This window comes from Anthonomus grandis, chromosome 12, assembly GCF_022605725.1.
Source record: "Anthonomus grandis grandis chromosome 12, icAntGran1.3, whole genome shotgun sequence".
NCBI lineage: Eukaryota > Metazoa > Arthropoda > Insecta > Coleoptera > Curculionidae > Anthonomus > Anthonomus grandis.
The window spans coordinates 1,534,399-1,551,807 of NC_065557.1; the positions used below are offsets into that span (position 1 = coordinate 1,534,399).

Here is a 17,409-nt window from a genome sequence, read left to right on the forward strand (position 1 = left end):
TAATAGGCGTTAAAAACATAGTGGTACAATTTAAGCGGGAAAACTTATTTTTTTTATTACAATTTAATTTACTTGACATTGTTTTTCCTACGTTTATAAAAAATGTATTAAAAATATTTGCTACATCTTTTTTATCAGATTGAATCGTGTTATTTTCACATCTAAGTGATATTTTGTTTTTATTCATATTTTGATTAGTATTCAGTTCCTCATTTATAATTTTCCACATTTTTTTAGGATTTTGTTTAGTTTCATTAAACTTTTTTTGAAAGTACGAGTTTTTTGTTTGTTTTATTAGCATATTTAAAATATTACGGTAACTCTTATACTCATTCAACAGAGTTATATTATTTTTATTTTTTAGATAAGATATTTTTAATTTGTCTCGGTGTCGGATGGAATTAATTAAACCAGATGTGATCCAGGGTTTTAGTTTTTTATTTTTTGATGTAAAATTTACCTTTGTACTTGCCAATTGTATAGCATTTTTTATTATATTTTGAAAAAGTTCATATGTCTCCTCGCTTTGGTCTTTATCGTAAACAACTTCCCAGTTTGCCTCTTCCAGAGTTTTATTTAATTTATTATAGTCTATAGATATAACAAAAGTTTTATCGCATGATTTTTTTGAATTGTTATCAATTTTTTGTAGTTTCAGTGCAATAGGAAAATGATCCGTTACATCACTCTTTAGTATAAATGGTAAAAAGGTCAATTTATTTTTTATTTTGTTGGGACAGTAGATAAAAAAGTGGTCAATACAGGATTCACAATCTGATGTTACTCTAGTAGGTCTATTTATATAACTAAGAAAACCATTTTCAGTTAAAATATTTTTATAGTTATTTATTGTTACATTTTCGCTAAGCAAATTTAAGTTTATATCTCCCCCAAAAATACAAATGGCTTCATTATTTTTGTATTGCAATAATAAATGGTTTAGGTCATTTAAAAAAGCAGTGGTATCCGATGCAGGTGATTTATATAGAGCAAATATTTGATATTTGTTTTCCTTAAATTTAAAATTAAGATGTGTAAAGGTTACTTCATTATATTTGATATTAACAACATTTTCCACCAATATACCCTTTCTGACATAGACAAGCACTCCATCGTTTTGATTAAACCTTCCTTCAGAATAAAATACCTCATAATTTAAAATTTTAAAAATATCCAAGCAGGTAATTTTCCAAGTTTCGGTTAATAAAATGATATCAAAGGTGCAACCCAGGCTTTCAACAAATACCAAAAACTCTTCAAAGTTTCTACCAGCGCTGCGAATGTTTATATGAATGAAGTTCAGTAGATCATTTTCATCAGAATAATACTCAATCGGACTAATATCTGAGGTTATAACATTGGCATAATTGCTCAGTTCGTTATGATAGTATATAGATATGATAGTAATATAGACAGCATACCAATTTTTTGAGTTTATTTATCGTTTTATCAAGGGGTCACCTCTACTAACCTCACTGCCACGCGCAATATTTTCATAAAAACCATTTTGCAACGAAAATATTTAACAAGAGCAAACATGACAGTCATTTTATGATTTTAATCAACGATATCAGACTTTCGTCATTGTCGTCGTGGCGAGACGTGTGACTTGCGGTGGCGTGATTATATTTTATCCAAATTTTTTTTCTTGGAAATTCCAAGCAATGGATCCGGATTATTGGAAATTTTTAAGTTTTAATTTGTCGGTAATTGTTTTGTTTTTTTCCATTTTCGTTGCTTTAGCCTTGTTCGGTAGCATTCGTGGTTGCAGTGTTCTTACTAATAGACAACACAAAGGTAGGAGTATATTTTTTTTTATGTATACATATATAAGCTTATGTTATTACACTTCAAGAGTTCTTGGTACGCCTATGGTGACTCCGCCTCCACTTGTTTCTAATTGGTCCGCTTAGGAACTTTATCATAGCAATGGGTGTGTTCGAGGCATCCAGTGGCGTATTTGGAAAAAAAATAATTGTAGGTTTATTTCCTTAGTTTACATTACACCACAAACGGTTATAAAAATACAATTTTTTTAACCAATTATCTTGATTTCTTATCATTTTTTTATATAAGGCAAATCCTTCATACTTCAAGTGCCTAAATCTCAACAAACAATGACAACCGGAAAACGACGTTTTGTGTTTTTTTTTTCCCACTGCTTTTTTTGGCTAATTTTTAACATACTCATCGCTCCATTTAAAACAACTTTTTAATCCTCAAAACGCTCCCATATCATAATGTTTAAATCCGCCATAAACAATAACGTTAAGCCCCCCTGGCACATCGGGTTTATCTGATCTTTATTGCAAATCGATCGATCCTCGGTTATTATCTTATCGAGTTTAGTCATTGGCGGTTTTCGGGTGAGTCTCTCTTGGTGGTTGGATAAAATGGAGGTGGCCGCCTACGTGTATTTGTCCACAGTGTTTATGATCTTGCTGGGGTTGGCAGTTATTATAAGGATGACCTGTAAGGAAGAAAAGATGGGGAGGAGGAGGAGGAGCTCCAGAAGACAAAGAACTAGCAATACCGGCAATCAGAGGAGGGAAGTCGAGTTTGTTGATTATTGTAAGTTTTTCATATTTCTGGACATTTTAGCTTGATTTTAGTCGATCAATTGCAAGTTGTGGATTAATTCTATGTGAAATTTAATGGGTCGCATGCTACGGTTCAAGAGTTGAAATCGACATATTTAACTGCTGTATATCTTGAAGGAAAGTATATCTTATGATCAATCAGGTAACTTAAAATTCCAGGTTCTCTTTCCCTCTTTAATTATTCCAATGACGTTGCAGCTGACTCTTTCTTTCTTCCAGGAAGTTAAAAAGTATTTCTCTGTTTATTCTACGCAGTCGAAGTCTGCTTCTCTGTCTTTCTCTCAAGCACTAAAACAGTAATTTTCTCCTTGTTCTAGGCAGTTGAAAAGTCATTGTCTTTCGCTTAGAGTATATATTATTACACTTTTAGATTCTTGATAAAATTCCAAGAATTATGAAGGGTCACATGTTATACTTTCAAAAAACAACTTTCGAGATATCAACAGTTGAAAATCTCCGCCTATTGAATCAAAACTACTGAACGCAGAGGAAAACGGTTTTCACTTTCCTATACTAGTTTTTTAAGGCCTATTTGATGATAAAAATTTAAATAAAAAAATCTTGATATTTTTTTTGAAAATAGTCAAAACTTCGTTATCTTAAATGGGACACCCTATATATTATTACACATTTGAATTCTACATAAAATTCCAAGAAATATGATAGGTCACATGACATACTTTGCTTCAACTGTTTTCAAGATATGAACAGTTGAATATCAGCCCTTTTCTTAATTTAACGGATCATAGCATCTAAGCTATTAGACGTAGAGGAAAATGGTTTTCAGTTTCCTATACTAGTTTTTTAAGGTCTATTTGATGACAAAAATTTAAATAAAAAATCTTGATATTTTTTTTGAAAATAATCAAAACTCCGGTATCTTAAATGGGACACCCTATATATTATTACATATTTGAAGTCTACATAAAATTCCAAGAAATATGATAGGTCACATGACCTACTTTACTTCAACTGTTCTGAAGATATGAACAGTTGAATATCACCCCTTTTCTTACTTTAAGGGATCATAGCATCAAAACTATTGGACGTAGAGGAAAACGGTTTTCACTTTCCTATACTAGTTTCTTAAGGCCTATTTGATGACAAAAATTTAAATAAAAAAATCTTGATATTTTTTTTGAAAATAATCAAAACTCCGGTATCTTAAATGGGACACCCTATATATTATTACATATTTGAATTCTACATAAAATTCCAAGAAATATGATAGGTCACATGACCTACTTTGCTTCAACTGTTCTGAAGATATGAACAGTTGAATATCAGCCCTTTTCTTACTTTAAGGGATCATAGCATCAAAACTATTGGACATAGAGAAAAACGATTTTCAGTTTCCTATACTAGTTTTTTAAGACCTATTTGATGACAAAAATTTAATTGTAAAAATCTTGATATTTTTTTTGAAAATAATCAAAACTCCGGTATCTTAAATGTGACACCCTATATATTATTACATATTTGAATTCTACATAAAATTCCAAGAAATATGATAGGTCACATGACCTACTTTGCTTCAACTGTTCTGAAGATATGAACAGTTGAATATCAGCCCTTTTCTTACTTTAAGGGATCATAGCATCAAAACTATTGGACATAGAGAAAAACGATTTTCAGTTTCCTATACTAGTTTTTTAAGACCTATTTGATGACAAAAATTTAATTGTAAAAATCTTGATATTTTTTTTGAAAATAATCAAAACTCCGGTATCTTAAATGTGACACCCTATATATTATTACATATTTGAATTCTACATAAAATTCCAAGAAATATGATAGGTCACATGACCTACTTTGCTTCAACTGTTCTGAAGATATGAACAGTTGAATATCAGCCCTTTTCTTACTTTAAGGGATCATAGCATCAAAACTATTGGACATAGAGAAAAACGGTTTTCAGTTTCCTATACTAGTTTCTTAAGGCCTATTTGATGACAAAAATTTAAATAAAAAAATCTTGATATTTTTTTTGAAAATAATCAAAACTCCGGTATCTTAAATGGGACACCCTATATATTATTACATATTTGAATTCTACATAAAATTCCAAGAAATATGATAGGTCACATGACCTACTTTGCTTCAACTGTTTTCAAGATATGAACAGTTGAATATCTCCCCTTTTCTAAATTTAAAGGATCATAGCATCCAAAATTATTGGACGTAAAAGAAAACTTTGCAAGATATAAACAGTTGAACATTCATTATCTTCTAACATATACCCACCTCTGTTGCACCAAACAAACAATTAAAAAAAAAAACAACAATAATTTATGAGCGGGATAAAAATATTGTGACTTTTATTGTCGTTTGTGTAAATGATCTTTTTATTGTTTAATTAATTTGTTATTATCGATATAAATGATCAGTTTATTGCATCGATGGATCTACCTAATAAAACACACACTTTTATTGTGTGTATTTAAATGTCGTGGTCAAAAATGGACGCCATCTTGGATAACAATTAAAATGTGACGTCACAAAATCAAAATGGCGGCCATTTAATTGCGTTGAAGAGTCATTTGTTTGGCACGTTATCAAACAGTCTAGACTGAACAATGAGTTCAATAAAATAACATCCAAAGGAAATTTTCACCATTGAAGGTGACATTTTTCAACTTTTATCGCTGCTAGACCATAAAACCGCACTAAGAATTATCACAAAAATTGCTATTTTATCTTATCGTGGTTACTATTATATAGGACCGCTTTAGTATAATGCTTTCGCGAAAATTCAAGTATGTAGAACATCGTCCAACATGGAGGTGTTCGTGTTCCTGCCCGGCCTAATAATTTTCATTTTCCTGTTTTGTTATTTTATTAAAAAGTGCCACGAGACCCGGAAATATTGTTACAAGAAGGTCGGGATCAGTTTCGAGTTACAGTCAAGGTGTAAGTTTTGATTATGGTATACTCACTATCAAATAAATTAAATCAAGTGCAATTTATGACGAAATGCACATAAACTACTTGTGAATTATTAAAGAAAATCACTAGTTAATTCGATGCATAATCAAACATTAGGGAATCACCTTGATGGGTATTTAACCTATGACGGTGTTGTCAAGTTTCTATAAGATTTCCTCGGAGAACTAATATTGACAACACGGTATTTTGTTTAATGAAATAGATGTCTAATTAATTAGTGATTTTTTTTTCAAATTTTATAATTTTTGGTTATACCCTGTATATTAATTAAAATACGTTGAAACAGCGGTCGAATGAAATTAGTCAAGGAATTTGTTTCTTGGGACTGGGTGATGATTTTTCATTTTTTCTCAATATTTTGTACATTAACAGAAAAACCCTGAAATAGGTGTCTAATGAAATTAATTGGAGAATTTATATGTTAATTTTCAAATTTGTATCTTTTTTGGCTTTTGAGTTATGGGCACTTGGTGATGATTTTGGAAAAAAAAAATATTTTTTTTCCAATTTTTTATTTTTTCTCAATATCTTGTACATTAACAGAAAAACCCTGAAATAGGTGTCTAATAAAATTGATTGGAGAATTTATATTCCAATTTTCAAATTTGTAACTTTTTTGGTTTTTGAGTTATGGGCACTTGGTGATGATTTTGGAAAAAAAATATTTTTTTTCCAATTTTTTATTTTTTCTCAATATTTTGTACACTAACAGAAAAACCCTGAAATAGGTGTCTAATAAAATTGATTGGAGAATTTACGTGTTAATTTTCAAATTTGTATCTTTTTTGATTTTTGAGTTATGAACATTTGGTGATGATGTTGGAAAAAAAAAATTTTTTTGTCCAATTTTTTATTTTTTCTCAATATTTTGTACATTAACAGAAAAACCCTGAAATAGGTGTCTAATGAAATTAATTGGAGAATTTATATGCCAATTTTCAAATTTGTATTTTTTTTGGTTTTTGAGTTATGGGCACTTGGTGATGATTTTGGAAAAAAATTTTTTTTTTTGCAATTTTTTATTTTTTCTCAATATTTTGTACACTAACAGAAAAACCCTGAAATAGGTGTCTAATAAAATTAATTGGAGAATTTATGTGTTAATTTTCAAATTTGTATCTTTTTTGGTTTTTGAGTTATGGGCATTTGGTCATGATTTTGAAAAAAAACAATTTTTTTTCAAATTTTTAATTTTTTCTCAATATTCTGTACATTAACAGAAAAACCCTGAAATAGGTGTCTAATAAAATTAATTGGAGAATTTGTGTGTTAATTTTCAAATTTGTATCTTTTTTGGTTTTTGAGTTATGGGCATTTGGTGATGGTTTTGGAAAAAAAAATATTTTTTATTCAATTTTTTATTTTTTCTCAATATTTTGTACATTAACAGAAAAAACCTGAAATAGGTGTCTAATAAAATTAATTGGAGAATTTATGTGTTAATTTTCAAATTTGTATCTTTTTTGGTTTTTGAGTTATGGGCATTTGGTCATGATTTTGAAAAAAAAAATATTTTTTTTCAATTTTTTATTTTTTCTCAATATTTTGTACACTAACAGAAAAACCCTGAAATAGGTGTCTAATAAAATTAATTGGAGAATTTGTGTGTTAATTTTCAAATTTGTATCTTTTTTGGTTTTTGAGTTATGGGCATTTGGTGATGGTTTTGGAAAAAAAAATATTTTTTATTCAATTTTTTATTTTTTCTCAATATTTTGTACATTAACAGAAAAAACCTGAAATAGGTGTCTAATAAAATTAATTGGAGAATTTATGTGTTAATTTTCAAATTTGTATCTTTTTTGGTTTTTGAGTTATGGGCATTTGGTCATGATTTTGAAAAAAAAAATTTTTTTTTTCAATTTTTTATTTTTTCTCAATATTTTGTACACTAACAGAAAAACCCTGAAATAGGTGTCTAATAAAATTAATTGGAGAATTTATGTGTTAATTTTCAAATTTGTATCTTTTTTGGTTTTTGAGTTATGGGCATTTGGTGATGATTTTGGAAAAAAAAAAATTTTTTATTCAATTTTTTATTTTTTCTCAATATTTTGTACATTAAGAGAAAAACCCTGAAATAGGTGTCTAATGAAATTAGTTGGAGAATTTATGTGTTAATTTTCAAATTTGTATCTTTTTTGGTTTTTGAGTTATGGGCATTTGGTGATGATTTTGGAAAAAAAAAATATTTTTTTTCCAATTTTTTATTTTTTCTCAATATTTTGTACACTAACAGAAAAACCCTGAAATAGGTGTCTAATAAAATTAGTTGGAGAATTTATGTGTTAATTTTCAAATTTGTATCTTTTTTGGTTTTTGAGTTATGGGCATTTGGTGATGATTTTGGAAAAAAAAAATTTTTTTTTCAATTTTTTATTTTTTCTCAATATTTTGTACATTAACAGAAAAACCCTGAAATAGGTGTCTAATAGAATTAATTGGAGAATTTACGTGTTAATTTTCAAATTTGTATCTTTTTTGGTTTTTGAGTTATGGGCACTTGGTGATGATTTTGGAAAAAAATTTTTTTTTTTTTCCAATTTTTTATTTTTTCTTAATATTTTGTACACTAACAGAAAAACCCTGAAATAGGTGTCTACTAAAATTGATTGGAGAATTTATGTGTTAATTTTCAAATTTGTATCTTTTTTGGTTTTTGAGTTATGGGCTCTTGGTGATGATTTTGGAAAAAAAAACTTTTTTTTTTCAATTTTTTATTTTTTCTCAATATCTTGTACATTAACAGAAAAACCCTGAAATAGGTATCTAATGAAATTAATTGGAAAATTTATATGCCAATTTTCAAATTTGTATCTTTTTTGGTTTTTGAGTTATGGGCACTTGGTGATGATTTTGGAAAAAAAAAATATTTTTTTTCCAATTTTTTATTTTTTCTCAATATCTTGTACATTAACAGAAAAACCCTGAAATAGGTATCTAATGAAATTAATTGGAAAATTTATATGCCAATTTTCAAATTTGTATCTTTTTTGGTTTTTGAGTTATGGGCACTTTGTGATGATTTTGGAAAAAAAAATATTTTTTTTCCAATTTTTTATTTTTTCTCAATATTTTGTACATTAACAGAAAAACCCTGAAATAGGAGTCTAATAAAATTGATTGGAGAATTTATGTGTTAATTTTCAAATTTGTATCTTTTTTGGTTTTTGAGTTATGGGCACTTGGTGATGATTTTAGAAAAAAAAATATTTTTTTTCCAATTTTTTATTTTTTCTCAATATTTTGTACATTAACAGAAAAACCCTGAAATAGGTGTCTAATAAAATTAATTGGAGAATTTACGTGTTAATTTTCAAATTTGTATCTTTTTTGGTTTTTGAGTTATGGGCATTTGGTGATGATTTTGGAAAAAAAAATATTTTTTTTCCAATTTTTTATTTTTTCTCAATATCTTGTACATTAACAGAAAAACCCTGAAATAGGTATCTAATGAAATTAATTGGAAAATTTATATGCCAATTTTCAAATTTGTATCTTTTTTGGTTTTTGAGTTATGGGCACTTGGCGATGATTTTGGAAAAAAAATATTTTTTTTTCAATTTTTTATTTTTTCTCAATATTTTGTACACTAACAGAAAAACCCTGAAATAGGTGTCTAATAAAATTAGTTGGAGAATTTATGTGTTAATTTTCAAATTTGTATCTTTTTTGGTTTTTGAGTTATGGGCATTTGGTGATGATTTTGGAAAAAAAAAAATTTTTTATTCAATTTTTTATTTTTTCTCAATATTTTGTACATTAAGAGAAAAACCCTGAAATAGGTGTCTAATGAAATTAGTTGGAGAATTTATGTGTTAATTTTCAAATTTGTATCTTTTTTGGTTTTTGAGTTATGGGCATTTGGTGATGATTTTGGAAAAAAAAAATTTTTTTTTCAATTTTTTATTTTTTCTCAATATTTTGTACATTAACAGAAAAACCCTGAAATAGGTGTCTAATAGAATTAATTGGAGAATTTACGTGTTAATTTTCAAATTTGTATCTTTTTTGGTTTTTGAGTTATGGGCACTTGGTGATGATTTTGGAAAAAAATTTTTTTTTTTTTCCAATTTTTTATTTTTTCTTAATATTTTGTACACTAACAGAAAAACCCTGAAATAGGTGTCTACTAAAATTGATTGGAGAATTTATGTGTTAATTTTCAAATTTGTATCTTTTTTGGTTTTTGAGTTATGGGCACTTGGTGATGATTTTGGAAAAAAAAAATATTTTTTTTCCAATTTTTTATTTTTTCTCAATATCTTGTACATTAACAGAAAAACCCTGAAATAGGTATCTAATGAAATTAATTGGAAAATTTATATGCCAATTTTCAAATTTGTATCTTTTTTGGTTTTTGAGTTATGGGCACTTGGTGATGATTTTGGAAAAAAAAAATATTTTTTTTCCAATTTTTTATTTTTTCTCAATATCTTGTACATTGACAGAAAAACCCTGAAATTGGTGTCTAATAAAATTAATTGGAGAATTTATGTGTTAATTTTCAAATTTGTATCTTTTTTGGTTTCTGAGTTATGGGCACTTGGTGATGATTTTAGAAAAAAAAATATTTTTTTTCCAATTTTTTATTTTTTCTCAATATTTTTTACATTAACAGAAAAACCCTGAAATAGGTGTCTAATGAAATTAATTGGAGAATTTATGTGTTAATTTTCAAATTTGTATCTTTTTTGGTTTTTGAGTTATGGGCACTTGGTGATGATTTTTGAAAAAAAAATATTTTTTTTTCAATTTTTTATTTTTTCTCAATATTTTGTACACTAACAGAAAAACCCTGAAATAGGTGTCTAATAAAATTGATTGGAGAATTTATGTGTTAATTTTCAAATTTGTATCTTTTTTGGTTTTTGAGTTATGGGCATTTGGTGATGATTTTGGAAAAAAAAATATTTTTTTTCCAATTTTTTATTTTTTCTCAATATTTTGTACATTAACATAAAAACCCTGATATAGGTGTCTAATGAAATTAACCAGAGAATATTTATACAAATTTTCAAATTTGTAACTCTTTTGGTTTATGAGTTATAGATACTTTGTCAATTTTTCAATTTTCTAAATTTCTTATCAGGTCTATTCTAACAGGTCTCCAATAAAATTAATTAAAAAAACTACTATAAAAAGCAAAAATGCCAAACTACACCTTGTATATATATAAACCAGACAACATTTGTCCCAAACAAACTCGTACTGCACAACGTTATCACTATCGCCGCTTGACAATAACAAACATTAATTAGCAATACAAAAATAACTACTTTAATATACTATATAACAAAAATAAAAAAAATGAGTTTATTTATTGTTTACGATAAGGGCAACACTGTATGTAAGTAAACACATAAAATTATTATTAAAACGTTTTAAAGCTGCTTTAGTCGTCGGTCACCCACCATTCATTCAATTAAAGTGAATTAAGTGAAAATAGTGATGTCGACCGCAGCAGAAATGTTCCTGATCTTCTGGTTCTTTATCATCATCATGCTGGTGCTTTATGGATATTTCCAGAAAAGGGTGCGACTGCAAGAAGACATGCTCAGCAATCACCATTTGACTGGGATAAGTGTTTTGGTGCAAAATCGGATGTTTAGGGGGTACAGTTTCGGTAAGTTCCTTGGATACTATATAGAGTCTATAGTGATGATGGAATTTCTTTCAAGAACTACTTGAGCTCCTCTTATGAAATTATTATTAAAATGTAAAGGAAGGTTTTCACTATACAGTTTCTATAAGGTTGAAAATGATCAAGGGGATATTGGAGATTGTGGTGAAGTGGTCCCATTCAGTCTCGAAGCTCGTTGCTGGTTAGGTTTATAGTAAAATATCTCATAAATGGTTTGTGCCTCCTAAGTGAAATAGATGCCAGAAAACAGGTTGTTAATCAAGGAATCTGTGGTGAAATTTTTGAATTTGTCTCTATTTTAGTTTATGAGTTATGAGGGTGTTTGGGTGATGAAATAGAAATCAAATATTTTGGTTCTTCTCCGGTTAGTGTATATTAATGGATAATCGCTGAAATGGGTGTCAAATGAAATTATTTGGAGAATATTTGTACAAATTTTCAAGTTTGTATCTTTTTTGGTTTTTGAGTTATGAGTATTTAGTGGTGATTTTTCAAAAAAAAAATTTTTTTTCAAATATTTTAATTTTTTTCGACACACTGTATATTAATTAAAAATCGCTGAAACAGATGTCTAAAGAATTTAATTGAAGAACTCGCATACAAATTTTCAAGTCTGTAGGGTCCCTGGTTTTTGAGTCATGGTGATTTACTCAATTTAAAAAAAAAAAAATTAATACATTTTTAAAAAAATATTTTTTTCTCTCCACCCGGTATATTTTTCAAAAAACGCTGAAATAGGTGTCTAATGAATTTAATTAGAGAATTTGCATACAAATTTTCAAGTCTGTAGGTTCTCTGGTTTTTGAGTTATGGTGATTTTCTCAATTTTTTTTCTTAAAAATTATACATTTTTCAAAAAATATTTTTTTCTCTCCACCCGGTATATTTTTTAAAAAACGCTGAAATAGGTGTCTAATGAATTTAATTGAAGAACTCGCATACAAATTTTCAAGTCTGTAGGTTCCCTGGTTTTTGAGTTATGGTGATTTTCTCAATTTTTTTTTTTTTAAATTAATAAATTTTTCAAAAAATTTTTTTTTCTCTCCACCCGGTATATTTTTTAAAAAACGCTGAAATAGGTGTCTAATGAATTTAATTGAGGAACTCGCATACAAATTCTCAAGTCTGTAGGTTCCCTGGTCTTTGAGTTATGGTGATTTTCTCAATTTTTTTTTGAAAAAAATTAATACATTTTTCAAAAAATATTTTTTTCTTTCCAGCCGGTATATTTTTTAAAAAACGCTGAAATAGGTGTCTAATGAATTTAATTGAAGAACTCGCATACAAATTTTCAAGTCTGTAGGTTCCCTGGTTTTTGAGTTATGAGTAAATTGAAAATTTTTTTTTCAATTATAGTCATTTTTTTCAACACACTGTATATTAATTGAAAATCGCTAAAATAGGTATCCAATAAAATTATTTGAAGAACATCTGTACCAATTTCTAAATATATATCTTCATTGGAATTTGAGTTATGAGCATTTGGTCATGACTGTAGAGCAATGTTCAAATATGTACCTTTTATGGTTTTTGACTCACTTTAAAGCGAAATATCTCAAAAACTACTTAACCCACCAACATTAAATAAACATCAGAATATTAAGAAAACATCCCCGTATAAAACATATACAAAAATCAAAACGATCCAAAAGTAACTTTTTGAGATATCAAATATTATATAGCACCTGGCGTTTTACAATGAAATACCAACCATACTCACGAGGGAAAAGCCCCACTTAAAAACGATCAAAAAAAATCTATTTTCATCCTTCTAATCAGATTAAACCCTTCCCCCACCCACATACGAGTTGACACGGAAATTAATGCATATAAAAAAATTCACACGGTTCCCATTTAACGTTAATTAACACCCTTAAAACGTCACCGCATGTCAATTTAAACGACGTCAGTTTAAAGTCGCTATTCGACCAAAAAAGACCGATTAAATGCCATTGAAAAACGAGGTGTATTCGTTCAAAATTTTATTGGAATTGCTACTGCGGAATTACTTCAAGTGGACCTGGATCCGGAAAATACCAACCCCCATAATAATTGTTCACTTGAGATACATACTTTGTAACTATTGATTAGATTAGAACATCGATAATTTATTAGAATCAATCATCAAAGTTGTTTAGTATACGCGACAGATTTTATATCGATTTATACAATATTTGAGAAAAAAACGGAAATGTCTTCGGTACCGGAAACTGTGATTATTTGGGGCGTTGGCAGTGTGCTCACTTGTGCCGTCATTTCTACGTGTATCATTTGTTTGGCATTGAAGAACAGCGGGAGGAGGAGGGTGAGGAGGACCAATGAGAGACAGAGAAGGATCACCAGGGAACATCAGAGTAATATGTTTCGCTTAGGTGTGTTTGATTTGATTCGTTACATGCATATTTAAATAGGGTTTCTTTTTCTGATCACAACAAGCCCAAACACTATATAGTTATCTCTTTTAGTTCCTGAGATATTTCGTTTTTAATATTAATAATATATAGGGTGTGTTCAAGAAGTCTATGAACTTTACATATGAATATCTTTGGAACGGATTGAGATAAAATTATGGCAATTGCACTGTTGGAAAGGGAAAACGATTTTTTACAAGAATATTTGAAAAAAAAAACAAAAACGATTTAATTATTCATATTTGCGCCACCCTGTATAGCTGATAGGATCATATTACTTGGCTATAACAATAGAGATTTTATTGCTGATTAAAATGAACCCAAACACTTTATAGTTATCTCTTTTAGTTCCTGAGATATTTAATTTTTCTTTTAATAATATACAGGGATGTCCACAAATTTTTAAATCTTCAAACGTGAATAATTTTAAAACGGATTAAGATAAAATTATGGAAATTGCACTGTTGAAAAGAGAAAACAATTTTCTATTAAAATTTTTAAAAAATACACCAATAATTTTTTAAAAAAATTGGGACCACCCTGTATAACCGATAGCCTTGGATCAAACAATAGAGATTTTATTGCTGACTAAAATGAGCCCAAACACTTCATATTTATCTCTTTTAGTTTCTGAGATATTTAATTTTTATTTTAATAATATACAGGGATGCTCAAAAAGTTTGAAATCTTCAAACGTGAATAACTTTAGAACGGATTAAGATAAAATTATGAAAATTGCACTGTTGAAAAGAGAAAACAATTTTCTATTAAAATTTTTTAAAAATACACCAATAATATTTTAAAAAAATTAGGACCACCCTGTATAACCGATAGCCTTGGATAAAACAATAGAGATTTGATTGCTGATTAAAATAAGCACAAACACTTCATAGTTATCTCTTTTAGTTCCTGAGATATTTAATTTTTATTTTAATAATATACAGGGATGCTCAAAAAGTTTTCAATCTTCAAACGTGAATAACTTTAGAACGGATTAAGATAAAATTATGAAAATTGCACTGTTGAAAAGAGAAAACAATTTTCTATTAAAATTTTTAAAAAATACACCAATAATATTTTTTAAAAATTGGGACCACCCTGTATAACCGATAGCCTTGGATAAAACAATAGAGATTTTATTGCTGATTAAAATAAGCACAAACACTTCATAGTTATCTCTTTTAGTTTCTCATATATTTGATTTTTCATTTCAATATTATACAGAGTGGCCCAAACAAATTGAAACCTTTAAACACAAATATCTTGAGAACGGCTTATGATAAAACGATGGGATTTTCAATGTAAATGAAATTATATATGTAACAAAAGACAACATAAATATAGGAAGATCTCAAATTGTGCCTATTTTACATTTGAATATTTTCTAAAAATCTGTTGTCATGCCAATAAGTTAATAACGAAGCGCCCCAATTATTTTTAAATGACCTCAAAACATTGTATAATGATTTCAAGTCCACTTAAAATAATCAAAAACTTTATATATAAATTTAAAAAAAAAGTACTTGTGACGTAATGTTTTTTTTATTTTCTTAAATGACTCGTGACGAGTAAAAGTAACACATATAATTTAATATGTAAATATGATCGCTTGTAGTATTTACCGGTTCAATATCGAGAACAATTATCAGTTTAAGTTGTAAAAAATGCCCGAGGATTTGATTATTTTGACCGGCGTTGGTTCAATGCTCATTTGCGTAATATTGTCGTTTTGTGTGCTCCTAATGGGCCTATACAATTGTAAGAAAACACCTATTTTAAAAAATCGGAACACAAGAGGTTAGTAAATTTCATATGTCATCACGTCGTTATCACAAAAGTGAATTTATTGTTAGGATTTCGAACAATTGAATTGTTCATTTATGCAGCAACTAATCATCATCATCATCATCATTTTTTTCCAATTACGTGGTTTGAATTTCTGTGATTTCTATAACATTTGACAGTTTTATTAAGGCGCGAAATTCAAATTTCAACACTATATGTGAACCTCTGTGTCTGTCCTTTTTTGACACACATTAATGATAAGATGGCGATTGCGCTTGCTTTTTATTTTTTTAATAGTAGAATCCGGTTTTATTACTTGGAAAAATAATGATCAATCATTTGAAAAAACAAAAATAAATCCCTGCTTCTCTGATTAGATTAGAGACGCTGGCATTTGTAGCTAAAAATCGGTTTCTTTATTAATAACGTTGAAAATGATAGGGGATGAGTTTAGATCGTTCTTTCCGCCTGTAATCACTTGCTTAATAGTGTTTATCTGTTTTGTTTATGTGCTGATGAAATGTATAAAGAAGAAGAAGACTCATATAGGTAATGAATATTTTTTATAAAGACCCTATGGCAGCAAAACCAACATTTCTCAATTAATCATCATAATCTACCCTTACCCCCCCCACCCACCCCACACAACTTACCAGTAAGACATTGTTTTCAAAAATCGTTGTTTTTCAAAATAATACGCATGTATAACCCTGGTTTCGCCATTAGAATCTAATAACACAGTTCCTTTATTTAAATTTGATATAATTATATATATTTATATTAATAAATATTTAATACAAAATCAGTGCTATTAGATTGGATATTATGGACAAAAAACGGTGATTTTTCACAAGAATTTCTTACTGGTAAGTTGTGTAGGGTGGGTGGGGGGCTAAGGGTTGCCTTAATGAAAAACAGTTTTTTTGCACAAAATAATTATCGGAGAAAAAATTGCTTTTTAAGAAAATTATAGGTGATAAAAAAATCTATAGTTTTTGGATCTATACTGCACTTTTCATAGTCTTGCTTTCGAGAAATAAAATAGGGGCTTTTTACGTTTAACTCGAATACCAAAGGTAAGGTTATGTGACAAAAGCAAAGATACAAAAACTGTAGATTTTTTAATACCTCTGATTTTCTTAAAAAGTAGTTTTTTTGCGAGCAATAATTTTCTGCAAAAAAATCGTTTTTCATTAAGGCAACCCTTAACCCCCCACCCACCCCACACTACTCACCATAAGAAATTATTTTCAAAAATCATTATTTTCCAAAAATAATACGCATGTATAACCCTGGTTTCGCCATTAAAATCTAATAACACAGTTCTTTTATTTAAATTTGATATAATTATATATGTGTATATTATTAATTATTTAATACAAAGACAGTGCTATTAGATTGGATATTATGGACTAAAAATCGGTGATTTTTCACAAGAATTTCTTACTGGTAAGTTGTGTAGGGTGGGTGGGGGGCTAAGGAATGCCTTAATGAATAACGGTTTTTTTTGCAGAAAATAATTGTCAGAGAAAAAAATGATTTTTAAGAAAATTATAAAAAAATCTATAATTTTTGTATATATACTTTCTTATCTATACTGCAATTTTCGTAGTCTTGCTTTCGAGAAATAAAATTGGGGTTTTTCACTTTTTTCTCGAAAACCAAAGGTTATAAGGTTATGTGAGAAAAGCATAGATATAAAAACTGTAGATTTTTTAATACCTTTGATTTTCTTAAAAAGTATTTTTTTCTCAAGAAATCATTTTTTGCAAAAAAAACGTTTTTCATTAAGGCATTCCTTAGCCCCCCACCCACCCTACACAACTTACCAGTAAGAAATTGTTTTAAGAAGTCACTGTTTTTCCAAAATAATATACATGAATAACAGCTGGTTATCTAATAACTAACCTAATAACATAATTTGTTTATTTAAATTTTATATAATTTTATATATGTATATTAAAAAATATTTAATACAAAAACAGTGCTATTAAATTAGATATTGTGGACGAAAATCAGTGAT

At 28.1% G+C, this 17,409-nt stretch overlaps 1 protein-coding gene across 10 annotated transcripts in view; it reads left to right on the forward strand.

Moving 5' to 3' along the window:
• The window catches only part of LOC126742867 (uncharacterized), a 67,224-nt gene that overhangs the window by 27,350 nt on the left and 22,465 nt on the right, over positions 1 to 17,409 (forward strand). The window contains exon 1 of one of the 10 annotated variants that reach the window (XM_050449703.1): positions 1,599 to 1,797. The exons of 3 other annotated variants lie outside the window; for them this stretch is intronic. In XM_050449703.1, coding sequence (XP_050305660.1) covers positions 1,665 to 1,797 — 133 coding nt within the window. In that variant the 5' untranslated portion in view covers positions 1,599 to 1,664. Of the gene's footprint in view, positions 1 to 1,598; positions 1,798 to 2,337; positions 2,572 to 5,343; positions 5,511 to 10,954; positions 11,173 to 13,225; positions 13,563 to 15,250; positions 15,399 to 15,789; positions 15,936 to 17,409 lie in introns of those variants that run through there. 6 more of the 10 variants (XM_050449697.1, XM_050449702.1, XM_050449698.1 and 3 more) reach the window with 6 other exon arrangements.